Source organism: Macrotis lagotis, chromosome 3 (genome assembly GCF_037893015.1).
Source record: "Macrotis lagotis isolate mMagLag1 chromosome 3, bilby.v1.9.chrom.fasta, whole genome shotgun sequence".
Classification (NCBI taxonomy): domain Eukaryota; kingdom Metazoa; phylum Chordata; class Mammalia; order Peramelemorphia; family Peramelidae; genus Macrotis; species Macrotis lagotis.
The window spans coordinates 270,704,537-270,729,518 of NC_133660.1; the positions used below are offsets into that span (position 1 = coordinate 270,704,537).

The 24,982-nt window shown below is 53.4% G+C and overlaps 1 protein-coding gene across 1 annotated transcript; it reads left to right on the forward strand.

Moving 5' to 3' along the window:
• The first annotated feature begins 132 nt into the window (after positions 1-132).
• CRY2 (cryptochrome circadian regulator 2) lies at positions 133-23,235 on the forward strand. Its single transcript, XM_074230527.1, has 12 exons — positions 133-386; positions 7,292-7,400; positions 8,902-9,044; positions 10,051-10,235; positions 10,450-10,538; positions 10,664-10,804; positions 11,556-11,867; positions 12,055-12,206; positions 12,672-12,874; positions 13,124-13,222; positions 13,408-13,593; positions 21,688-23,235. Exons 1-11 carry the CDS (start codon positions 133-135, stop codon positions 13,548-13,550), a joined length of 1,830 nt encoding a protein of 609 aa, XP_074086628.1. The 3' UTR covers positions 13,551-13,593; positions 21,688-23,235.
• The last annotated feature ends 1,747 nt before the right edge of the window (positions 23,236-24,982 follow it).

The window sequence follows — 24,982 nt, forward strand, 5'->3', positions numbered from 1 at the left end:
CCGGCGCTCTGAGAGCGGAGGGGCGGGCCGCCGACTAGGACCCAAGTCCCATTGGTCGCGGTCTCGAGAGGGGGCGGGGCCCGAGGGCCCAGCCTGGGCGGCGCGGCGGCGCGGGCCGCAGTCTGGGAGGAGATGGCGGCGACGGCTGTGGCGGCGGTGACGGCGGCGGCCCCGGCCCCGGCCCCGGCGGCCTCGGCGGCCCCGGCGGCCCCGGCCCCGGACCCGGACGGAGGCGCCTCTTCGGTGCACTGGTTCCGCAAGGGGCTGCGGCTCCACGACAACCCCGCGCTGCAGGCGGCCCTGCGCGGGGCGCGCTGCGTGCGCTGCGTGTACATCCTGGACCCCTGGTTCGCGGCCTCGTCCTCCGTGGGCATCAACCGCTGGAGGTGAGCGGGCCGGGCGGCCGGGCGGGCCGGGGGAGCGGCCGGCTCCCGGGGGAGCACGGAGCCGGCGCGGGCCGGGCGCGGGCCGGGCGCGGGCGCGCCTGAAGACGTGGAGGGAGAGCGGGGAGGGCGACCCCGCTGGGGGGCAGGAGAGGGTGAGCCCGCGAAGGGGGGCTCCGGGGGGAGGGGTCACCTTCAAGAACAAAGACTGGGGGTGAGAGGCCAGAAGCGGCCTGGTGCGGGGCGGCCGGGGTGCGGGGCGGGTGGGGGCTCGGAGCCGCGCCTGGAGCCGGGCTCGGTGGGAGGCGCCCAGGGAGGCAGGTCCGGGGCCCTCTGCCCGGGGCAGCCGCCAGGCCCCCAGCTGTGACCCCAGAGGGGCTCCCTGCCTCACCCCCCCCGCACCCCGGCCTGAGCCCCTGCCCGGAGGACCCCGGAGCCCTCGGACCCGACTCGGCAGCTCTCCTTGAGGCAGAGTTACTTTGTATCCTGGGCTGGGCCTGGCCCTGGCCCGGCCGGGAGGCTTCTGGGCGCAGCGCCCCCCTCCCCAGACTTGCTGGCAGAGTCATCTTTTCCGCGGGGTGGACCTGGGAGTGGGGGGCCGGGAGCTGTGATGTCAACAGCATCCCTCGTGCTGCTGTTCCCGAGGCTGCTGACGGCTTCTCCAAGGGCTTAGCAACGGCCAGGCCGCCTGTATTTACTCCCCAGCAGAGGAGCCTGCCCCTTGGAGACACTGTGTTCCCGGGCTGTGCAACGTGATGCAACAGCGGGGTTGTTTGCTTGCTCCAGGAGGCAGGGGTGGCCCCCCAACACCCGGTGCCTCCGGCTCCCCGCCCGGTTCCTCTCGGGTGGCCCACCCGCGGCTTCTGACTTGACCCTGTTTAATGTCAGTCCCCTTTGAGGACAGTCCCGAGGCAGCCAACTTTGTCTCTCTGGTCCTTCCCCTCCTCTCCTGTTCCAGTTTCCATAAATAGCAGGGGCCCAGTATGTTAAGCTCATGGCCTCAGAGAATAGATGACGATGCCCAACATCAGTATCAGCATCACTGTCCTTCCTCCCCCTGCATCTTTTCTGATCAGCCAGTATAGACTTAACCAGGCTCTTCTGTCTCTGCCGCTTTCTTATGGCAGCACACCGATGGGGCCGACTTGCACCTGCTTATCATCTTATCATTTTATGGGGCGTCTCATCGACTCAGGGACGTTAGCGTCGGCACTTTTGAGGTCTCTTACTCTGGCTCTTCATCTTACAGAGTAGGAAACTGAGGGCAGGAGCCAGAGGAACTCTGCCTTTCCAGTATGCATTATTTAAAGGAAACCAGAGAGGACTGGGGGGGGCTCACAGAAAGGTGACGGATGATTAATTGCATTTGAATTTGGCAAGGAGTGGATTTTAGCACTTTCCATGTATGTCCTATTACTGTTTTTTTTCAAATGGTTTAATGAAAGGAGAGACATGATACAGCAGGTCACAGGCACCTGATTATATGTTGTGGGACTAATTCCGGGCCATCCAACCCTGCCGACATGCTGCATTTCCAATCCTTCTACGATCTGTCTGACCTGCCTGGCAGGATGGAGCTGAAGGTGAAGCCATACAAAGCAGATGGAGGAGGCTAGTGTGCTCTGAGGCCTTGAAACCAAAAAAGACTCCTCCCATTGGTGGGGGTGGGGGTGCCCAGAGACGCCACGATGAGACAGCGTTCAGACATCTAATTAGCAGGCCTGGGTGGCATCAGCTGCTCTTAGGTATTGGGAGGATTTGGGTTGAGATTGTGTGGATGCTGGAAGTCAGAGCCCCCTGATGCTATGTGAATCTTCTCAGGGACATCCCTGGAAGGTCATCCCTGCGGCTGGGGGGGAGCCCGCTGTAGGTTTTTTTCTTTTTCTACTCCCATACAATTTTCTGCAGATAAACTGGGTCAAAAAAAATAGTGCTGGCAGCTTTGAAGAAGAAAAGAAATTTCTGAAAGATGGGGAGGAGAGAACCAGGATTATCCTTTTGTTAGCATTTGGAGCAGGGGGCAGTTTAGGAGCAATTGCATGTGAACTTCAGATATTGCTTTTTTTTTAATTTTTGCAAGGCAATGGTGTTAAGTGACTTGCCCAAAATCACACAGCTAGGTAATAATTAAATGTCTGAGGTAGAATTTGAACTCAGGTCCTCCTGACTCCAGGGCCTGTTCTCTCTCCACCATGCCATCTAACTGCCCCTTAGGGATTACTCTTTTAAAACCTACTGGCATGTTAAACTTCCCTTTACACCCCCCCCCCAAGCATGCTGGCACATGCATTCCTCTTCCCCAGGAGGGGGATCCAGGGGACAGTCCTAGCCACACCTTAGAACCATATGAAGAGAAAGGGAACTGCCCTCTCAGATGGAGAGGGTGGCATCTAAAAGAGAGCCCCAACTTGGTATGTGGAAGCCTGCCTAAAGGGCAGTCAGAGCCTGTCAGTGACCTGGGGAGTGTGGGCGCTGCAGAGAGAGAAGCCCCAGACAGCTGTCCCGGGAGTGGATGGGTGAGAAGGCAGGCAGTTGGCAGAGCCAAGCCTGGCCCACTCCTCCAGGAGCCTGTAGTTCTTCTAAGACCCAGGCAGATACCCCAGCAAGTCACTTAACCATGCCTCTGGTTTATTTGTCCTGAGGGGAGGAAAATCTCCATCCTGACCTTTCTAAATCAGTGGTAGGAAAATCTTTTTATCAAGGTAAATGGTTTAGCAGCTGGGCCCCTGCCCCCTTCCTACTTGGGTAAATAATGGCTACAACGGAGACCAGAAACCTGATCCTGCTGAAAAAGTGCCAGCTTTACAATTTCTTTATGTCCTCTACAAGTAGCTGGCTGAGACCTGTGTTGTCCTCAGTGGTGATGGAAGGTGGGCCAAGGACAAGGATTGGACCCTAGAAGACCTTCATTTCACAAACCCAAACAAGGGCTATCTCTTAGCCCTCTTACAAAAGAGCAAGTTACCTTCTGGTCATTCAATAAGAACAGGTCCCGTTTGGGCCAGAAGAGAGAGGAGGGGAAGTGGGAGGGCCCTCTCCTGAGGGGATTCAGACTTGGGTCCCTTTCTGAGTCTCCAATCCAGAACCCTGTCTGGCCCTTTGTGGGGGCACTCCCTGTGCCTCAGGCCCAGGAGGGTGGATCCCATACATTGTGCTGCCTGGACTCCCCCAGGATGAAGTCTCTTTTTCTCCAGGGGATAAGTGAAAGCTGGAGTGGGGCTAAACCAGGGTCTTTGCTTGTGTCTAACTGCAGAGTTGGTTGGGCTCCCCTCACCCTGCTGTGAGTGTGTGTGGAGGGGGTTCAACCTCAGCTCTCAGCTAGACTTTGGACTTCAGGTTCCCCAAGACCAGTCTACTGACTGCAGATGAAGACCAGCCGGAGATCCAGAGGCCCAGGCCTCTGGGTAGACTCCTTGTCCAGCAGTTGCACACCAGATGGAGTCTGGCAAGTGGGTACTGTCTCGCTGAAGGGAAGATGAACAGAGTCATGCCCACATCCCTGGAAGGTGTTGGTCAGAGACATCAGTCAGTGAACATTTACTGAGCACCTGCTGTATCCTGAGCATCGTGCTAAGCTAAGGGGCTGCAAAAGAAGCAAAAGACAGTCACTGTCCTGGGGAGCTCCCAGTCTAATGAGGAAGACAACGTGCCAACATATATGTCCAGAGCAAGCTCCAAACGAGATAAATAGGAAATAATTAACAGAGGTCATTCTCTAAAATTAGGAGGGGTTGGGAAAGGAAGCCAGGGACAATAGAAAGTAGAAGGAAGCTTAAACTTAACGATGAGAAATAGAGGGAAATTAAGTGAATAGGCAAAATACATACTGAGCATAACCAGGGTTGTAGGACAGGTCCCCCCATGACTGGCTCAGGGAGCAGACTAGTAGTCCCAGCCCCCCCCACCTGTGAGTCTGACCTGGCCTGGCCCCTGTCTTTTCTTTCCTAGCATGGCCCAGCTGTTGGAGAGGTGCTTATATTTTGATGAATATGTGTCTAGGGTCTAGACTATGGATCTTAGTGATAAATGGAGGCTGCTACTGTCTCCATTTTCTGGAGTTTAAATAAAATGTCACCTGCCCGAGGCAGAAGGATCTTAGACTATTGATCTAACCCCTGGCCAAACAAGAACCCCCTCTATGACAGCCACCAAATGGTCACCTTCCTGGGCTGGAGGAGGCTCCTGTGCTTCCCCTTAGTTTTCCTTATTAGTGGCTTTTTCCTTCTGCCAAGCTCAGACTGCCTCCTGGTGATGCCCCCAGTGGTCCTGCCCTAAGAGGTTAGAGAGGATCAGCCTCACCCTTTCCCCATGAACATGGGTGACGCCAGCTCTTCTTTCCTCCAGACCAGCCCTCCTGGGCTGTGCCCTCTGACCCTTCACTTCATGACTCTCTGCATCATGTGATCCTAAGAAATGGACCCATTTTTTCAGTGTCTTCCCTGAGTTCATTCTCTTTTGCCTCATCCCCCCTGGGATTTTAGAGATTGGGTGCAGGTTCTAGCAGGAAGTACCCTTGTTACAGAGAGGCCAAACTATAGAGGGTCTGTCTGTGTTCCAGCCCTGGCCCAGCTCAGTTCAGAGACAGATGGGCCAGCCCCTGGGCTGTGGATTATTTTGGCCACAGAAACTCAGGAAAGCCACTAGGCTCAGAGTGATCTCCTACAGAGAGGGCTTATACTATGACATCATGGTACCTTGAAATGGTGAAGTATAAATAAGATGAGCTGCCATGAACGCTGGGGGGTGGTGGAAGCTGCTTGGCTTGGGGTTCAAATCTTGGCTCCACCACTTCTGGTGTGACCTTGGGCAGGTCACTGGACTCTGCTCATTTGTACATGAGGTGGCCAGACTAGGTGCTGGGGGTCTTCTCTTCCTCTTTAGTGAGGCAAATCAATAAGCCCAGCAGCCTCCAGAAACCATGTTTAGGAAGCATGGTGACAAACTAGAAAATCCAGAGAAGAGCACCTGACATAGGGAGGGGCCTCCTGAAGCTCTGGTCCCTTAAAGGAGCTGGAGGTGCCCAGAATGGAGAAGACTTGGGGGGCGGTGAGGACAGATATATGGTGGACTGCCCTGCTGCCAGCAGAGTCCTCCAGTGCTGAGGTACGTTGTTATGTGGTTGTCCTCCAAAATGCAAAACCAGAGCAACTGGGGAGGAACTGCAGTACCCCCCCCCCGACCTTAGAGTCGTGACTTATGGGCCATCTCTGGGAAACCACATATGAGGCAGCCTAGATCCAAGCCATGTGCTATCCCTGGGCAGGACTTCTGACACAGCTGGTCACAGAGGCTGAGCTTTCATTTCCCATAGGGCAACATCAAACCAGTCTGAGTTCTCATCCTCTCCTTGGGAGGGTCTCCTGGCCCTGGAGTCAGCCTGGGTGGGAATGTCAGTCTGTGGTAGTCTCCTTGCGTCAGCCACGGCTTCGGATTTGTTATTAGCTGGCAGCCAAGAGATTTATGAGTGACTGGCTATCGGACATTCCTGGAATGGGGTGCTCTGGGGGAGGGGCTGGATTTGATTATACTGAAACCAGAGCAGGAGATGCCGGGCAGGCTGGAGAAGCTGCCTGGACCCTGCAGCCCCCCCCCCCCCGCCCCGGCTGGGTCCCTTTAAAATAGCAGGAGTGTTGTGGACAGTCCCAGAGGCCTCCTGAGGGAGCCATGACTCGGTTTCTAGGGCAAATATCAGGACCGTGCCAGAATGTTAATGATTTCACCACCCCCAGACCTGGTTTGTCTGAGAATAGATTGGAAGTGTCCTGGGCCAAAGCAGCCACAGGTCTGCATATGGAAAGGGCAAAGATGAGGCTTGCCTCTGGCCAGGAGTCTGTCTGGGAAGGCCACACTGGGCACCCGTGTGCAGCCCAGTGCAGTCCCACCCCAAGAGGGCCTGAGGCAAGGGATCTATGAGGACATGACTAACAGCAGGAATCTTAAAGAATTGTGGTTCCGGAGGGCTTTGGTATTTGGAAGCTTTTCATATGTGGCATCTCGGATCTTCACAAGAATAAGCTTGAGTCTCCCCATTTTACAGATGAAACTGAGGCTGAGAAAGTCAGTACCTGGCATCCAGGATCCCACAGCTCGTTACTGTATGAATTAGGGGTCAGCTGCCTCGCCTCAATAAAGAGGCAGAATAGACCCCCAGCACCTAGTCTGGCCTCACATACAGATGGGCAGAGTCAAGTGACCTTCCGAAGGGCACACCAGAGAAAATGGAAGCCCAGGAACTGAAGGCATCAGCTGAGACCATGCCCTGCACTCCCCTTCTGGGGTCATTGCCTGGCTGTGCTGCTCATTGGGTAGTGTCGGCGCCCCGGCCACTCCCTAGCCCTCTCAGGAGAGAGAGAAAAACAGCTAAAATCTCCAAACCTTTTGACCCTAAGATCTCGGGGTTGGAAACAAAATCGATGCCCATTGACTGGGGAATGATTAAACAAATTGTAGTATGTGAATATGATGACTATTCTTGTACCAGAAGAAGTGGTTAATTTGAGGAATTCCAAGAAACCTGGGAAAACTTAGATGAATAAAAGCAAAGTGAAAGGAGCAGAACCAGGAGAATAACTTGTTCAGCCATGAAAGCAAATCCACAGACATCATAATTGTGTGTGATGTTAGCGAGTGAGTCCCCAGAAAAGAGTTCTGAAAATGAAGCTCCACCTTCCTTGGCCTGGTGGGGACTTGGGCACGGATGTGGCTGATGGATTGTTAAGTTTTGATACACTGTCTTTTTTCCATTTTTCTTTTTTTCTACAAGGGATGTTTTCCTGAGCAAGGAGACAGAGAGATGTATTTGGAAGTTAAATTGATGTTTAAAAAAATCCAATCATAAAAATTTTCTTGGTGAAAAGAATTGCTTTTTTCTATGCTGTTGCTAATTTAATCTTGCTTCAAATCCACAGGTTCCTCCTCCAGTCCCTGGAAGATTTGGACATCAGCTTAAGGAAACTGAACTCTCGTCTCTTTGTAGTGCGAGGACAACCCACTGATGTGTTCCCAAGACTCTTTAAAGTAGGTGATGAGAGAAATGCAGCTTCTGGGTTCAAATGAGCCCTGAGCCCTCCCATCCAGGGGGCCCCTAGGTCCCACAAGAAGTTCGGGGAGTGGGGGAGGTCTCCAAGGCTGCAAGTCAGAGAGCCAGCATATTGGGAAGAGTGTTGAGTCCCTTGTGAGGGGTTTCTAGTTAGAAAAGCTTTTCATTTGGCCCAGCCTGGGACGTGCCAAGTCTGACGGACTTTCCAACCCAGACACTGATGGCTTCCGGCCCATATTTCTCTTGGCTCGAACCATCAAGACTGAACAAGACCCTTGGCCCTTTCTCCTGCAGGCCTCTGTCTTCAGGAGGGGGCCCAGGTCTGATTCTGGATTGGGGGGTGGGGGTGAGAGGGGGAAAAAGCTTCTGCTTCTTATACATCAGGCCCCTGGTTCATCCAGTTGTTCTCTGTGTGAAGGAACTAGGCCCGCTCCTTTCCCAGCCTTTGAAAAGAGCATCCTCAGGCAGGAGAGGCAGTCCTCAAAACCAGAGCCTTCTGGGGTATCCTAGTCTAGCCCCCCCAAGCAACTCAAACCTGGTCCATGCTACCAGACCCCTTCTTTTGATACTCCAAGGGTCTCCAGGGCCAACCCTCCATTGAAGGCTTATCTCCCCCAGAAGGCTGATCCAGTCAAGGGCCCAGCTCCAGACCACAGTGCCTCTGCTCAGGGTGACCCTGACCACGTCCTTTGACCCCCCCCCCCATTCACATCTGTAAAGATGGGGGTAGATGTGCCAGTTTCTGCAGTTGCTTACACTCTAGATCTAGGTGTGCCAATCCTCCCCAGGGCCAGTCTACTTCTTGCTGAGTTTGGGGGAGTTATCTGATCAATGATGGCCACTCTCTCAGACCCCTTAACTCCCCGGCTGAGTGGGCAGTGGGCCAGCTTCTGACCCAGCTATTTTAAGAGGTTGCTCCCAGTGGCAGGTTTAAGCTCTGTTGGACTTGGCTTTGCCAAATTTTCTCTTCCACCCTGGGCTGCCCTATCCCTGAAGCCCCCCACAAACCCATCCTGGCAAGAAGAAAAGTTATTTCCTCCCCCATCTGAACTTATCAGGTCCTCACTGCCTAGGTGTAGGGAGAAGCTGATGGTCAGCACTGCCCTCAGATCAGAGACTCCCCTGTTTGCCCCCCCATTCATAAGAGGTGGTGTGCGCAAGAGGGAGGGGGCAGCTGGCCTGTCGGTTGCTGTGGAAACCACAAAACTATTTCCCTCCTGCCTGCCAGGGAAACTAGGACAGGAGCTGCAGGCTGTCTCCGCCTGGGGCTCAGACCTGTAGCCAGGGAGTCAGCTGCGCCCCCTTGAGTGGGGTTCCCCAGGGATCCCTGCTCTGCCTCCTTCACCCTCTAGCCCCAGAGCCTGGGCTGCTTCCAGCAACTCATTTGATTTGTCCTCCTGCCCCTCCTGTTTGTTCTTGGGCCCCAGTCCCTTGTTGGGGGGGGCAAGTTGGTCCCCCCCAGCAGAACTTTCTCCACAGGAATGGGGGGTGACCCGTCTGACCTTTGAATATGACTCCGAGCCCTTTGGTAAAGAGCGGGACGCTGCGATTGTGAAGATGGCCAAGGAGGCCGGCGTAGAGGTGGTGACGGAAAACTCACACACTCTCTATGACCTGGACAGGTGAGGGGTCCACGGGCTTAGGGCCGGAGTCCAGCAGTGTAAGGGAAGAAGCTGAAGCTGGGGGCCCTGGTAGCAGGGCGTCAGATGGGCTTTCCCTAGGTGGGAAGGCCTGGTGCCCACCCTGACCCCCCAATCTGGGTTTTCAGGCCATGTAGTTGGTTAGCTGTGGGGGGCTCCTACAGAGAGCTCTGGCTTCCCTCCCCAGTGTTTTGCAAGTAGGTTTCCAGGGGAAGGGAACAGGCAGAGAGGGAGGCCTCTCCCTGAGGGCTGGCCATGCACCCTCCCGCTGCGTCAGAGCAGGGACCTCCCCCTTGTGGTGACTGCCAGGAAGCCGGGTCACACAACCCTCCATGTGAGCAGAGGCCTCCGGGCAGGCGAACGTGGCTCCTTCCCCCTTCCACGTGAGGAGGAGGAAAAAGGGGAGGGAGGGGGCGGGCCCCAGGCCTCCTCCACATGGTCTGCCAGCCAGTGGCCTAGCTGTCAGCCTGAGGTTGGCCCAGAAGGCTCTCAGCCTCCCCTCAACCTCATGGGGTGCCGCCCCCCCCCCCGCCAGTCCCTCTTCCCACATCAGAGGAGCCCACTGTCTGGGCTCCCTCCACTCCCAGCTGGTCTCCTGACCCGCTGCCCCATAGGAGTTAGGAGTGGGGCTGAGGTGAATATGAACTGCCCTTGCCCCTCTCCCACCCTCAGGGAAGGCTTTCTTTAAGGTCACTGTAAAAGAACCTTTTTGAATCTCCGGGCCAGGGAGATGGGCTCCCTGGAACCTGTCTGGCGAGCCAGGTGAACTGGAGCCTAGATGCTGGCCTGGCCACCCGGCCATCCAGCAACTGGTGTTCTTGTCCTGGCTGATTCAGCCGGCACCGGACATTGGAGCCATCCCCCATTTTCCAGCCAGTGAAATATCATAGGAGGTCTTGCCCCAGGGTGGGTGGGTTGTTTTCAGGGGGAGCAGTGGGGCCCTGGCTACAGGCCTGGTGAGTGATGCTGTTTCTTTCGGCATCCTCAGGATCATTGAACTGAATGGGCAGAAACCACCCCTCACCTACAAGCGCTTTCAGGCCATCATCAGTCGCATGGAGCTGCCTAAGAAGCCAGTGAGCTGTGTGACTAGTCAGCAGATGGAGCGGTGCCAGGCCGAGATCCAGGAGAACCACGATGACACTTATGGGGTGCCTTCCCTGGAGGAGCTTGGTAGGCCCCACCCCCCACCACACACACACACAGGGCCCAAGGTGGGGGCAGAGTGGAAGGGAAGGATGAAGGGCAGGGCCTGACAGAGAGTGGAAAGCCTCAATGCTGTTGGGTCCCTGTGTAGCAGAGTGGGCAGGGCAGCTGGGGAGACCTCCTCCATGGGCTCCAGGGATGGTCCAGCCTCTACCCCTTTGACCCAGCTCTCCTCTTCCAGGCTTTCCCACTGATGGACTTGGCCCTGCTGTCTGGAAAGGAGGAGAGACAGAAGCGCTGGCCCGATTAGACAAGCACTTGGAAAGGAAGGTAGCGTATTGCTGCAGGAGGGACCCCAGGAGAAGGCAGAACTGCATCTCTCTCTGTCTCAGTCTTTTCTTTGAAAGGGGGAAGCAGGAGGACCCCTTTTGACTGTTTTGCTTCTTTTCTGCCAGGCCTGGGTTGCTAACTATGAGAGACCCAGGATGAACGCCACCTCCCTGCTGGCCAGCCCCACTGGCCTCAGTCCCTATCTGCGCTTTGGATGCCTCTCTTGCCGCCTCTTCTATTATCGCCTCTGGGAGCTGTATAAGAAGGTGAAGGCAGTGTGTTTCTGGAAGGGGTAGTGATGGGCCAGCCCACTTTGTCCATGGTCCCCTTAGATGGGATCCTTCAGGCAGCAGGGTCTGGGGAAGGGGCTCTGGCTTTGGGGGCAGCAGTCCTTGCTGCCTAGGGAGATCCCTCCCTATTCTCTGGGGACCTCAGGACCCCTTTCTGATAAATGAGGGGGTTGGACCAGATGGTAAAGCCAGTGACCATAGAAAGCCCCACCCAGTCATCCAAGTCAGCATCTGATGGCAAGAAGGAGCTTTGGGCTGCACAAGTCCTAGGAGGCCCCCCTCAGCTATTGAGGGCGCTAGTTTCACCAAGTTCTGCAGGTGGAGCATTGTTCTTGCTTAGAAATGAATAGTTTCCTTTGATCAATCATATGAGCCACTGTGGACTGGATCTGAGCTGACTCCAGGGGCCCTCTGACACCCAGGTCCATTCTGACTGGTGCTTGGTCCCCTCTGACATGATGCCCCTCTCTTTGCCTGACATCTTCCAGCTGTCCAGCCCCTAAGCCAGGGCTCTTGGGAGCAGGGGCTCCGAGGCTTTGTAAAACCCCAGGACAGAAGGCTCATCATCCCAGGTCATAGGGAGCGGAGATTTGAACCCAGGTTCTCTGACAGCAATCCAGGACTCTGCCCAGTACCCCAGACTTGCCCCTAGGAGGTCTCTGAGCAGTGTGAGACAGGGCTTCATGGCCTGGGTCTTTCTGATGACCTCTCACCCTTCTGCCTTCAGGTCAAGAGGAATAACACCCCACCGCTGTCTCTCTATGGACAGCTCCTTTGGCGAGAGTTTTTCTACACTGCAGCGACCACCAACCCCAAGTTTGACCGAATGGAGGGGAACCCCATCTGCATCCAGATCCCCTGGGACCGCAACCCAGAAGCCCTAGCCAAGTGGGCAGAGGGCAAGACGGGCTTCCCTTGGATCGATGCCATCATGACCCAGCTTCGGCAGGAGGGCTGGATCCACCACCTGGCCAGACATGCGGTGGCCTGCTTCCTGACTCGCGGAGACCTCTGGGTCAGCTGGGAGAGTGGAGTCCGGGTGAGTGTCTCTGGTGGCCAGGGCCAGGCTGACGGTCACTCTGGGGCAAGGAGGTCCCTTCCAGAAGCCCCCAGCAGAGGATCCCTGTCACGCTTTATGGGAAAGTCCCTCCTCTCCCCGGCTCTCATCAGAGCTTGACCCAACCCCCCCCCCCCCCAGTGACTCTCCTGATGCCCCCCCCCCCCAGGTGTTTGATGAGCTGCTCCTGGACGCTGACTTCAGTGTGAATGCTGGCAGCTGGATGTGGCTGTCCTGCAGCGCCTTCTTCCAACAGTTCTTCCACTGCTACTGCCCCGTGGGTTTTGGCCGCCGGACAGACCCCAGTGGAGACTATGTCAGGTGGGGAAGAGCAGTCTCACACCTTGGCCCGGCCTAGCCTCCTTCCCCTTTAGCCGGCAGAGATCCCTAGGGATCCCCCAGGCTCCTTTCCAGCTGACCTTGGCCTGGAGAGTGTGTGGATGCTGAGGGTCTGTGTGGTGTGCAGGGGCCAAGGATCTGTGTAGTGTGTGGGGGGCTGAGGGACCTGTGTAGTATAGAGGGGGTGCTGAGAGTTCAGGTAGAGTATATGGGGAACTAAGGGCCTATGTAGTGTGTGGGCGGAGGTACTGAGGGTCCGGGTAGTGTGTGGGTGCTGAGGACCCATGTAGTGTGTGTGTATGGGGGGAGGGCTGAGGGTCCGTGTAGTGTGTGAGGAGTGAGGGCCCCTGTAGTCCTTGTGGGGGCTGAGTATCCCATGTAGTGTGTGGGAAACTGAGGGTTGTGTAGTATGTGGGGGGACTAAAGGCTCCCTCTGTTGCATTGTAGGCGCTATCTACCCCAGCTAAAAGGATTCCCCTCCCGCTACATCTACGAGCCCTGGAACGCCCCTGAGTCTGTCCAGAAGGCAGCTAAGTGCGTCATTGGTGTGGATTACCCCAAGCCCATTGTCAACCATGCAGAAACCAGCCGGCTCAACATCGAGCGCATGAAGCAGATCTACCAGCAGCTCTCCCGCTACCGGGGCCTCTGTGAGTGCGGAGTGGGGTCTGGGTACAGCTTGCCCCAGGGGAGAGACTGGGCTGGGGGCTCCCCAAATGGAGACTCTCTGATCCCTTGGTCCTGTCCCCAGGACCACCTGTGCTGTGGGTGCACTGCAAGTCCTGGTGTGCCTGTGGACACAGATGGCATGTCCTTCCACACTGGGGTCCTGGAGCTGACCAGACACTAGGAAAGCTTCAGCTTCCTCCTAACCTCAGCCTCCCTTGCCAACTCCTCAGGTTTATTGGCCTCTGTCCCATCCTGCATGGAGGACCTCAGCCAGCCCATGGTGGAGGCCGGTGGTGGCCAAGCCAGTGGCAGCGGTGGCAGCAGCGCAGGTGAGCCCCGCTCCCCTCCCTGGGCAGCCTGGTGCAGGCAGCAGATCCTGCTCCTGCCTCCGGGAGCTTCCAGAGGCTGCGCCTGAGGGTCCACACTCTCCTTCCCTCCTTCTTTTTCTTCCTTCTCTATCTCTGACACTGTGAATTGCGATGGCACACAGAGCTTGACTCTACTTCCCTTGCAGGCCCAAAGCCCCTGCCCTGCAGCCCAGCCTCTCCCAAACGCAAACTGGAGGCCACAGAGGAGGCTTCTGGAGAGGAGCATGGCAAGCGGGCCCGGGTGATGGCAGCGGTGCCCATCCCAGTGCTGGCTGGCAAAGATGTGTGAGAGCGAGGACACCTGCTTGAGGGCGTTGGGAGAGGGGGGCAGGGTAAGTGTTGGGCACTCTGGGCTGGTATGGCCAGGGATAAGGCAGGACCCCAAACCCCAACCCCCCCCCCACCTTGTGTTCACTTGAGCAGAGCCCACATCATCCAAACATGACAGACTATTCTTTAGGACCCATTTTACACTGAGTAGTTTCAGAAATTCCAATGGGGAAAAAAAAATCTGAATCGTTTCCCCCTCTCGTCAGCTAAGAGAATGTTCTTTCCCAATCTCTCCTCTCAAAGTGAAGGAAAGCTGTGAAAAGAGAGATGGGGGGGGGGGGGGTGAATACCGGAAGCAAGGCCCTGAGCTGGGCCAATCAAGGCCTGGCTGCGGTAGACAGGAAGGAGAGATCGGTGACGTGCACACTGGCTTTCCGAGGCGAAGCTCCTCCCCCTCCCCTTTTCTCCTCTTCCCCCCTTCTCCTCCCCCTCCCTTCTCTTTCACTTCTTCCCTCCTCTTCCTCCTCTCCCTCCTTTTCTTCCCCTCCCCCTTCCCTTCCGCCCCTTCCCTCGCTCCTCCTCCTGCTCCCCACCTGCCCCTTTCCCAGCACACTGAATTCCTTGGGCCACTCGGCAGAGAGCAGTACTGCCCCTTCAGACTCAGATGCCCATTGAGTTGTTGTCCTAACAACACCCACTTTGCACAGCCCACAATGTGGGAGGCTTGCCCCAGTGTCATCGGGGAGATGAGATATGAGGAAGGTCCTGATACCCTAGGCCAGAGCCATGCAGACCCTGACCAGCCTGGTCACTGTTCTTGGCCCCAGGCTTTCATCATCCTGCCCCAGGTCAGAGTGCCAGGAATAGGTCTTGTCCGAGCTGGAGCTTCTTTCCATTAGAGAGCCCCATCCAGAGGCCACCTTGTCCTGGAGGCCTGGCATTGGGACGGATTTCCTCGTCTTAGTCTTTCTTTAATTCTCAGCTTGGAGATAGATCATCTGCACTGCTTAGGGCTTCCCTTTCTTGCCGAATCCCTACTGTCTTCTTATTTTTAGAGGTATTCTCTTCCCTAAGGTGGCGTCAGCTCCACACACCTGGCCGCCAGTCTGTTATTTCTTTCCTAAATTCTTTGTCGTTTTTCTTACTGATGCCAAGGGCTACCAAGGTTGCCCACCATTGTCATGGCAGCTCTGAAGCTTCCATGAAATTTGTCCTGATTGGGAGGCAGCAAGCAGGAGCTATTTTTGTTTTCCTACCTGTGGGAGGCAAGCAGGAGCCCTGGCCATGAAAACCCAGAAAGACCGAGGAACAGAAAGCCAGCAAGGTGTTTTGGGGCCGTGACTTGGTGTCCCTCATCGTAACTGGTGTTGGAAGGGCGAAGTCCTGCTGGGGTGATGCCAGGACGAGCCCAGAAAAGAATGAATACATGGTATTCATGTATTCATGAATGGGCTGGGTAGAGAAGCAGGATTTGTTTAGCTGGTTAGGCTGGATGATGCAATTTGGGGGCCCCATGGAAGCTGGCCTCATGTGGCTGGAGGGATGATCCTCAATCTGCTGGCCCAGTGGACCCAGCCAGAAACCTAGGAGGAGGGAGAGAAGAGTTGCAAAGAGACCAGTGTGAGTAGTGCTGGTGGCTCAGAAGATGATGGGCTCCCCCCACGGAAGGTCTACCACTCACTTAAGTGTGTGGTAGAGAGGACTCTTGTCCAGGTTGAGACTGGCCTCTAGGGTGACCTCTGGCCTGTTGCTTCCAGCTTTGAACCTCCATGAAAGGGGCTCCTCCCATGGTCATCGAAGACCTGGTGATGGAGAAAGGGAAGCTTACAGATAGAGAGGGGGACACGGAGGAGCCTTAAGGACTAACTGCTGTCCATCCATGTCCAGGCAGTGAGGACTGGCAGAGATAAGACCTGCCTTCCCCCTCTGCTGACCCAAGACTCCTTCCACTAGGAAAGGACTGTTGTTTCCTTGGAGCCAATTTCTTTATTAGATTCAAGACTGGGTTTTGAGGAAGGGAAGTGACACAGCCCATGGAGGGAAAGACAGAAGGGGTGCCTGGCATCCTGTCCAGGTTAGTTGGCAGGAGGATGATCTCACTTCCCTCCAGGCAAGTGCCCTTGAGGGGCATGGTCTGAGAGCTGGTCATCTGTTAGAACAAAAAAACTGTTGGGTTCCAAATCCCCTCCCTTGCCCTCCCCACTCCCTGAGATGGTGAGCAGTTTGATGCAGCAATTGGCTACCATACAGAATTTCCAGATCAGTCGTATTGTGAAGGAAGACAGACCCAAAAAAGGAAACAAAATGGGCGTTCAGACATTATCATTTCTTTCTCTGAAGGCACAGAGAATTCTTCATTAGAGTTCTTGGGATGGTCCTGAATCATTACATTGCTGAGAATAAGGCGCTTGGCAGTGTGGCTGCTGTCCTCCTTGTTCTGTCCAGTGTCAGTCTGTCCTGGCTTTTCTGAAAGCTTCCTGTTCACCATCTCTTCTGCCACCATCAGATTCCCTCATAGTTAGGCAGTATTACTGCCTTTGGGACATCATTCTAGATTGTTCTCCAGAAACATTGGATCAATTCACCAACAATGCATTAGTGTCCCAGTTTTCCCATTTTCCCCTCCAACATCAATCATTTTCCTTTCTAGTCATATTGCTCAATCTGATAGGTGTGAGGTGGCACCTCATTTGTTTTAATTTGCATTTCTCTAATCAATAATAATTTAGGGCAATTTTTCGTATGAATATAAAGAACATTAATTTCTTCATCTGAGACTTGCTTTTCCATGTCCACTGATCATTCATCAATTGACAATGACTTGTAGTTCTCTATATATTTTAGAAATGAGTCCTTTGTCAGAAACACTAGTTGCAAAAATTATTTCCCAACTTGCAACTCCTTTTAATCTTGGTTGCAGTGATTTTGTTTGTGTAAACAAACAAATTTTATTTCATTTAATGTGATCAAAATTATCCAGTTTATTTTTTATAATGTTCTCTATCTCTTCTTTGATCATAAACTGCTCCCCATTCCTTAGATCTGACAGGTAAACTATTCCTTGTTCTCCTGATTGACTTATATTTCATGTCTAAATCCTGCACCATTTCAACCTCACATTGGTATAGGGTATGAGATGTTGGTCTCTGCCTAGTTTCTTCCCTACTGTCTTCCAGTTTTCCCAGCAGTTTTTATCAAAGAGGGAGTTCTTATCCCAGAAGCTGGGCTCTTTGGATTTATCAAACAGCCGGTTTCTATAATCACTTCCTGCTGTCTTTTTTGTAACTAAGCTATTCCAAAGATGTATTTCTTAGCCGGTACCAAACAGTTTTGATGACCGATGCTTTATAATTCAATTTTAGATCCTTTTAGATCCTTTGCATTTCTTTTCATTAATTACCTCCATATTCTTGACCTTTTTGGCCCTCCATATGAATTTAGTTCCTATGTTTTTTTTCCTTTCTCTTTGTTTTTGCAAGGCAATGAGGTGAAGCGACTTGCCCACAGTCACATAGCTAAATAAGTATTGAGTGTCTGAGGTTGGATTTGAACTCAGGCCCTCCTGACTCCAGGGCCAGTACTCAGTAACTAGGGGCAGTGAGATGATGCAGTGGATAATTTTTTTCTAGCTCCCTAAAGTAATTTTTTTTGGAAGTTTGATTAGTATGGCACTGAATAAGTAATTTAGGTAGAATTTTTATTGGTAGTCATTTTTATTATATTAACTTGGCCTATCTATGAGCAGTTGACATTTGCCCAGTTATTTAGATCTTAGATATTTGTGTGAAAAGTGTTTTATAGTTGCTTTCATAGAGTTTCTGAGTCTGCCTTGGCAGGTAGACTCCCAAGTATTTTATGTATCTACAGTTATTTTAAATGGTATTTCTCTTTCCATTTCTTACTACTCTATCTTGTTAGTAATATACAGAAATACTGAGGAATTAGGTGGATTTATTTTATATCCACAACTTTGTTAAAGTTGCTAATTGTTTCCTAGTTTTTTAAGATGATTTCTTGGAATTCTCTAGGTAGACCATCTTATCATCTGCAAGGAGTGAAAGTTTTGTCTCTTCCTTCCCAATTCTAATTCCTTCAGTTTCTTTTTCTTCTCTAATTGCTGAAGCTAACATTTGTAATATGCTATTGAATAGTAGTGGTGGTAATGGGCACCCTTGTTTCACCCCTGATCTTGTTGGGAATGCCTCTAGCCTCCCCATGCATATAATGCCTGGTGATGGTTTCGGATAGATACTGCTTATCATTCTGAGGAACAGTTCATTTATTCCTACACTCTCTAGTGTTTTTAGTAGGAATGGGGGCTGTATTATGGCAAAAGCTTTTTCAGCCTCTATTGATTTCTAGGTTTGCTATTGATATAGTCAATTATACTGACAGTTACTAATACTGAGCCAACCCTGCATTCTTGGAATAAATCCTGATTGATCATAGTGTGTTATCCTAGTGGTAACTTGTTGTAATTGCTTTGCTAATATTTTATTTAAAGTTTTTACATCCATATTCATTAAGGAAATTGGTCTATAATTTTCTCTCTCTGTTTTGACTCTTCCTGGTTTAGCTATCAACTTCATAGGAGGAATTTAGCAGACCTCCTTCTTTGCCTATTTTTTCAAATAGTTTATACAGAATTGGAACTAATTGTTTCTTAAATGTTTGGTGAGTCATTTTCTTTTCTGTCACTTTGAAAATCTGATAGGTGTGAGGTGGTAGCTGAGAGCTATTGGAATTTGCATTTCTCTAATGAATGATGATTTTAAATGACTATAGATAGCTTCGATTTCATTCTTTGAAAACTGCCTTTTCATATCAGTTGACCACTTATCAATTGGGGATTTCCTTGTATTCCTATAAATTTGACTCATTTCTGGCCCGGAAGGCTCTCAGCCTCCCCTCAATCCCATGGGGTGCCCATATATTTGAGAAATAAGGCCTTTAATAGGGTTGTAAAAAAATTTCCCAGCTTTCTTCTTTCCTTCTAATCTTGACTGCATTGGTTTTGTATGTGAAAGCCCTTTTGATTTCAAATAATCAAATTTATTCATTTTACATCTTAATGCTCCATGGCAGGACAGGTCTCTACCTGGCCCTTGCCCAGTGTGTGCTTCATTAGACCGCACACTGTCCTTCACAGGAGGTTGTGCAGATAAACATGGGGCTGGCACAGTGTGGGGGAAAGACCTTGAACCCTAGAAACCATGTCTTGTGCCAGTTAAAACTTTGGCTACCCCTCTCGCATGACCCCAGCCCCAAGTTGGGTAAGTAGCCAGTGGAGATGCCTCAGGAGGAGGGACAGGAGCGTGGGGCAATGGGGGCTCTTCTTCTCCTGCTTAGTGACTGAGGCATTCTGGGGAGGCACTCGGCCTCTCTGACCTCACCTTACTAACTCTCCCTTGGAGATAGTTTTTGCCCAAACCAGCCATATCCCTGAGGGCCCTCTTAGTCCCAGCTCTCTCCTTTCCAAGAGATGGGCTGATGGGTGGCAGATGAAATCAAGAAAACATGTCCTGAAACCACAGGTCACAACAGGGCAGTTCTCAGGGTGCTCTGCCCATGGGACAGAAGGACAGGCTGTCATCCCAGCAGTTTACCTGTGGTCCCTCAAATGGTTTTCTGCCCCAATTCCACTATGACAGGCTTCTGGGCAGATAGCTCTCATGATTTGTCTAATTATTTACTACTAGTGAGAGCAGGGCCATGTATTGCCTCCCTCCCTCCCTCTGCAGAGCAGCCTTCTCCCCTCCCCTTCCCTTTCATCCCTCCTCCCAGCTTGCAGAAACAACAGGTCTTCTTGATTTTCTGCTCTGGTCTCACTGCCTGATTTATGTTCAGCTGTCCTCCCCCCACAAGGGTTGGGGGCCGACTACATCATCAATTCATAGCATTTTCTAGACAAGACAATCACTTCTGTGATCATGTGGTCCCGGCTCATCCAAAACTTTTAGGGAATCCCACAAATAGGATGCAAAAATTATAGAATTTGGAGCTGAACACGACTCAAAGATCATCTCATTCAGCTCCCTCATTTTACAGAGAAGGAATCTGAGACTCAGAGATGAAGAGCCTCAGTCATCTGAAGAGCAGGGTCTTGGGTGGTTGGCCTCCTGACGGGTGTGTGCCTGCCCCCCAGGCTACCTCCTGCAGGAACACTGACACCTCCAAGCACCAGAGCCCTTCCCTTCCCCCACCCCCCTGGGCTTTCCAGCTCTGGCAACCCTTTCACCCTGTAGAGGGGGTGTCCTAACTCAACTGTGTCCAGGCTTCTTCCTCCCTTGTCTTAAGGGCAGATTGAGAGGAGCCAGATACTTCAAAGATGAATTATTCAGCCTGTGTGGCCGCTTCTCCTGGCTGTACCTCCAGCCTGCCTTTTGATGCTGGCATGTCTCTTCCTGGGAGGCCTCCCTCCTTTTTCTCAACTCGCCCCTCTCCTGGTACCACCTCGTCCTCCCTCTGCTGACCTGACCGAGTGAGGGCCTGTGCCCAGTCTGCCCAGTTCAGCATCATTCCGCCTAAGCCAGGGGCTTTCTGTGGAGCTCTTTGAAATGTCTGTGCGTTAGGGATTCACCTCCAGCTTCAGCAGCTCAGGCCCAAGGTCACCATTTTGAATGCCTTTTTTTCCATTAGGGTGATCGCTGACAGCGACCAATAGTCTTCTTCCCATGGCACTCTGGGTGGTTTCATTGCTGTCTATATTTCCTAATGTCTCGGGACACACAGTGTCTTTAAGTGGGGAGTGGGACTCAAATCTCTCAGGTCCCTTCCTATTTTCAGTCATTACAAGTGAGATTAGCCTTGGCCTGCTTGGCTCCCAAAGGAAGAACCAGGATTGGTTTGGGAGAAACTGAAGAAACGTTCACTAAGACTCAGGGTGAGGGAAAGTTCCAGCAGTGAGAGCTGCCGAGGATGGATGTCCTCCTGCCCGGGGAGTGAGTTCTCAGCATGAGAAGTGTTCAAGCAGAGGCTAGTATAGTAGGTGCTTGTTGAGGGTGATGCCAAGGGAGTCCCTAGCATGGGGTAGCCGGGTTCAGCCTCAGCTGCTGATGTCCTGGCATCAGCCACACTCCAGCCTGCACCTGAGGCTACCCTGCCCTTCTCCAGGCTCCTGCCAGGGCCTAAGAAGCAGGCCTTCCCCCCGACCCAGTGCCCAGGGCTGCCCCCCCACAGCCATCTCCATGGGAAATTCCACACAGGTTCTCCCCTGCAGCAGTTCTATTTCTCCTCCTCCCTTTGGTGTTGCTGTGGCACAGGTGTGAGGTCCTCCTTTGGACCAGGCACAATGCCTCCCCTTCCCTATGAGCCCCCCAAGCAGTCTGGGGACCACCTCTGAGTGTCCTCAACCCCCAAGGACTCCTGAAGAAGACCCCGAGCCTCCTGAATAAGAAGTGCCAGGCAGGATCTCTTGCTCCTCTAAGCTCCTCCTCTCCCCTCTTGGCCTCCCTCCTGGGGGGTGTAGTCACCTCCCCACCTTTGACATCTGCTCCAGCCCATCCCAAAATGGCACCTGAGCTCTCCTCAGCCTCCTCACCCCCGCCCATGCCCTTTGCCTTCAGGAACCCCCCAACTTCACCACACACACACACACACACACACACACACGACCAAATCTGCCCTGGGTGACCACATTCCTTCCAGTCTCATTTCTGTGACATTGCAGAGTCGGGCCTAGCCCTCTGTTTTTGGAGGCAAGCCCTGCTCTTGAATCCCCATTCCCCCACACCCCATCCTCTGCCTCCTCCCTCTGCTCCATCCATGGTGCCCCTTTCCTTCCTGGCCTGGCATCTTGATTGGGTGTTGGGCAGGACTAGGGCGGGAGGGATGGCTCCCCATGAGCCCCCAGTCTCCTTCCATTTGAAAGTTCCTGGTTCCGCTGGGTCCTGCCCTGGGCCAGAGACCCCCTTGGAGCCCTGGCTGGTCCCACTCTCTCCTCTGGGTTTGTCCTCAGAGCAGAATCCCCTTAGATAGCTGACAGTGCACCCATCCACTCTGCCGCCTTCACAGCAGCCCCCACCCCGGGCCTTTGTCCCCTGGGTCCCCACATGGTTGTCCTGAGGACTGGGAGCGGGTGAGCCAGGGAGGGAGGAGTGGACCCCTCTGACTCAAGGTGTCAGCTGACTGTTGCTTTGGGACTTCTTCCTTTCCAGCTGCAGAGCCAAGCAGATTCAGAAGGCCTGTCTCAGGGGAGCCGCAGTGCCGGGAGACCACGGACTGGGGGGAAATCGAGTCCCTTGAGAAGAGTCTATGTGTGCCTGTGTGTATGACCACATGTGGGGGAGAAGGCAGCCTCGTAGACCTCAAGGCCGCTCGAGTCCCCCACAAGCCCAAAGCGGGCTGCCTTGCCAAGACGCCAGCCAGCCTTCCCTCCCCCTTTCCTTGGATGGGGACGATAGGTCCACGTTTCTGCTCACACCTTGGCCAGGATGCTGGAGCCTAGCCCTGCCCTCAGCCAGCTCGGCCCAGTCCTGGCCTCTGGCGGTCAGGCCCCACTATCTTGTATTGAGCTTGAGCATCCTCTAGACCAAGGGGAGCATCTGAAGCTCTCCATCCTTGGAGAGCAGGTGTGGCACCATTCAGGGGACTGCAGGAGAACCCCTCCCCAGGAGCCTCCCCCAGCCCCCCACCCAGCCCTGCTCTCCAGGGACGCATCAGGTTCAGAAACTGTGTTATGTAACAGGCAGCTCCTGGCATCTTCACTCAGAGGTACTAGGCCTCAGAAGCTTGGGCAGCTGTCAGCTCCCTGCTGCTTTGAATCCCAAGGCCTTCGGGGAACCAGTCAGTGTGCTGGGGAAGTCCAACGGGAGGCCCCTGACATAGCTGGTGTTCTCTACCTTCACCAGAGGAGTGAAGGCCTGCCATGGGCCAGGGTGGAATCAACCTGGAGGAGCCTGAAGTGTGATGGAGCCGCCTGGAGAAGTCTTCCTTCCCACTCTAGCCTCTCCTGAGGCTGCAGAAAGAGAGAGTTTGTGTGTGTGTGCGTGTGCGTGTTCTAGTTCTGTGACCCCCGGCTGGTCCCAGGGCCTTGCATCTCTTCCAACCTCCTTGTGACCAGAAGCTGTGTAGCCTCCTTGGCTCCATACCCTGGCCCTCCTCTACAGTTTTTGGGTGAACTTGCCCCCTTGCTCCCGATTTGTCTATAGAGCTCCCCTCATCATTCAGCTGTGCCCTCACTCCTTTTCTCTAGAAATGCTCTTTGTCCCACAGGGGTTGGGGGAGTAAGGAGCAGTGGGAAGTGGGGTTCAGGAGAATGTGGCCCTAAGCTCCCCGCCGACTGGACCTGCCCCCAGGAGCTGCTACTCCTTGGGGTCCAGCCTGGCCTGATAGTGTGTGGCCCTTGGAGGATGGCAGCCCATCAGATAACAGCTGCTTCTCTTGCCACCCCCCCAACAAATGAAAAGCTCTAGTCCACCACCTCACTCCCTCCTTAATTTATTGGCAACTGGAGCCTGTCCCCAGCCTGCCCTACAGGTGGAGGAAGTTCCCTGAAGAGCCTTTTTGCTTCCCTGCCTTAGCCTGGTCCCTGGGGCCTGGTGCACCAAGCTTTCCCCAGAGCTCAGTCCCAAGGGAATCGTGGGGATCGACAGCAAGGGGCCCAGTGCCCTTGTACAGACTTTGGAAGCTGCTTTTTAGTGTTTGAACGGTGTAGTGTTTCTCCCGTGGTCTGCCTGTAAAATACATTTTGTTTTATAAACCTCTGACCTTGCCAGTGCCATCTGTCCCATCGGCCTCAGGGGGTGGAGGTGGGCAAGGCTGTCGCCACTAATAAAGATTGTCCAAACTCAGGACTAGGGGAGTCAAAGCCCACTTAGCTGCAAGTCGAGACCCAGGGTGAGATCCCTTAGGAGAGTCATAGCAACCTCCAGGAGACAGGAGAAGGTCCCTACGCCCCTGGCCACTTCCAGAGCCTGAGAGCCTGGAGCTCAGTGGTCCAGGGATGGTGGCATCTTGGAACACTTCTGTGATACAGCTAGTGCCACAGCCTCATTGATGTGCCTGTCCAGGGAAGGCTCCCCAGCACATGTCTGGAGAGCCCCAGTCACTGACAGGGCAGCTACTTCTGGTCTTGCTCCAGTCACTGCCCTATGATGGCCAAGCACCACCCCCCTTAGATGCAAAGGGTAAGCCAATGGGAAAGATGGTGTCCCTCCTTCGTCCTGGAAGTGCTTTTGAGCAATAACCCTTCCAGCTCTCCTTTTATCTGTATTTTGATTGGGTTCTAGAACCTAAAGCCCAGTTTAGGGGGAGTGGAACTGAGAGGGAAGGAAATTCTCACCTTCCTGTTTCTTAGAAGAGGCTGTCCTCCCAAGGGACCTCTCACGTCCCAGAGGCCAGTATGGGGGCAGATGCTATATATACCCATTCCTCCAGAAATAAGAATTGACTGCCATGATGGCTGTTTCCCAGAGAGGAAGCTCCACCAGGTGGAAGGCTGAGGAAGGTCCGATAAACCTTGGGGATGGGACCATCCAGCCCACTTTTGGTCCAACTGCTCTTAGCATCATTTCTCCATGCAGCTAGGTTTGTGGGGGTTTGATCACATATGAAGCCATTACTAAAGCCAGGGCTGCATCAGCTAAGCCCCAAAGGACACAGGTTCAGGACCCGGGTCCCCATCAGAGGCTGGAAAGGACAGGAACCCAAGTAACAAAGATACCCTCAGAAATTTTAAGGGAAAGGTTGACAGGCAGCACCTGGAGAGTTCTGCAAAGGAAAGGGGGGCACCAGAGGTAGCCTTATCAAACAGTCCATTCTGGATGTGAAACCATGACTGTGGACACCTAAGAGGGCAGCATAGGTGCAGAGTTGAGGGGAAGCTGAGTGGGCTAAGGTTGCTTAGGGAGAATGTTGAATTTTGGATCAGGAGTTTCTATGTTGAGAAGGCAATGAAGACTCTACCAGATAGCCCCCTCCCTCATTTATTAAGTACCCCTTCATCACTCAAGGTTGGGTCGGAGGAGTGTGCTTGCTCCATTATCTATAGGTATCACAAGGAAGAAATGAGAAGGTTACAACTCTCAAGTCCTATAGACAGCCTACATTTAGGGGTGGTAGGAAGCTCTTGGTCCAGTCCTCTCACTTTACTAGTGAGGAACCCAAGGCCAGAGAGATGGACTTACTTGCCCAAGGCTATGGAAATGAATGGTGAAGGATCTAAAACCAGATCTCCTAACTCCCAAGTCTGGGGTTTATTCTAGGACTTAGCAGGAGCCCTTTGGGATGGAATTGTAGGGACGATGCTTTCTGGAGCCAGAGAGTCAAAGCCTGAGAAGGCCCTGGGGTGCATGGGAAAGGGCCGGGTGGATGCTGAGATGACAGAGATCAGTATAAAATCCTTGGGTTAAGACCATCAACCCTGTGGGATTGGAGCCTGGCTATGCCATCATGCAGAGTTAAAAAACTGTCTCATTAGGTGAATTTCCATAGAAAACAGCCTGGGGAATG

Excerpts from the sequence above, each read along its gene's own strand:
- CRY2 (XM_074230527.1), top strand. The coding sequence starts at position 133 with ATGGCGGCGACGGCTGTGGCGGCGGTGACGGCGGCGGCCCCGGCCCCG. Across the intron at positions 12,207-12,671 it reads CCCAGTGGAGACTATGTCAG|GCGCTATCTACCCCAGCTAA; the intron begins GTGGGGAAGAGC and ends GTTGCATTGTAG. Across the intron at positions 12,875-13,123 it reads CTCCCGCTACCGGGGCCTCT|GTTTATTGGCCTCTGTCCCA; the intron begins GTGAGTGCGGAG and ends CCAACTCCTCAG.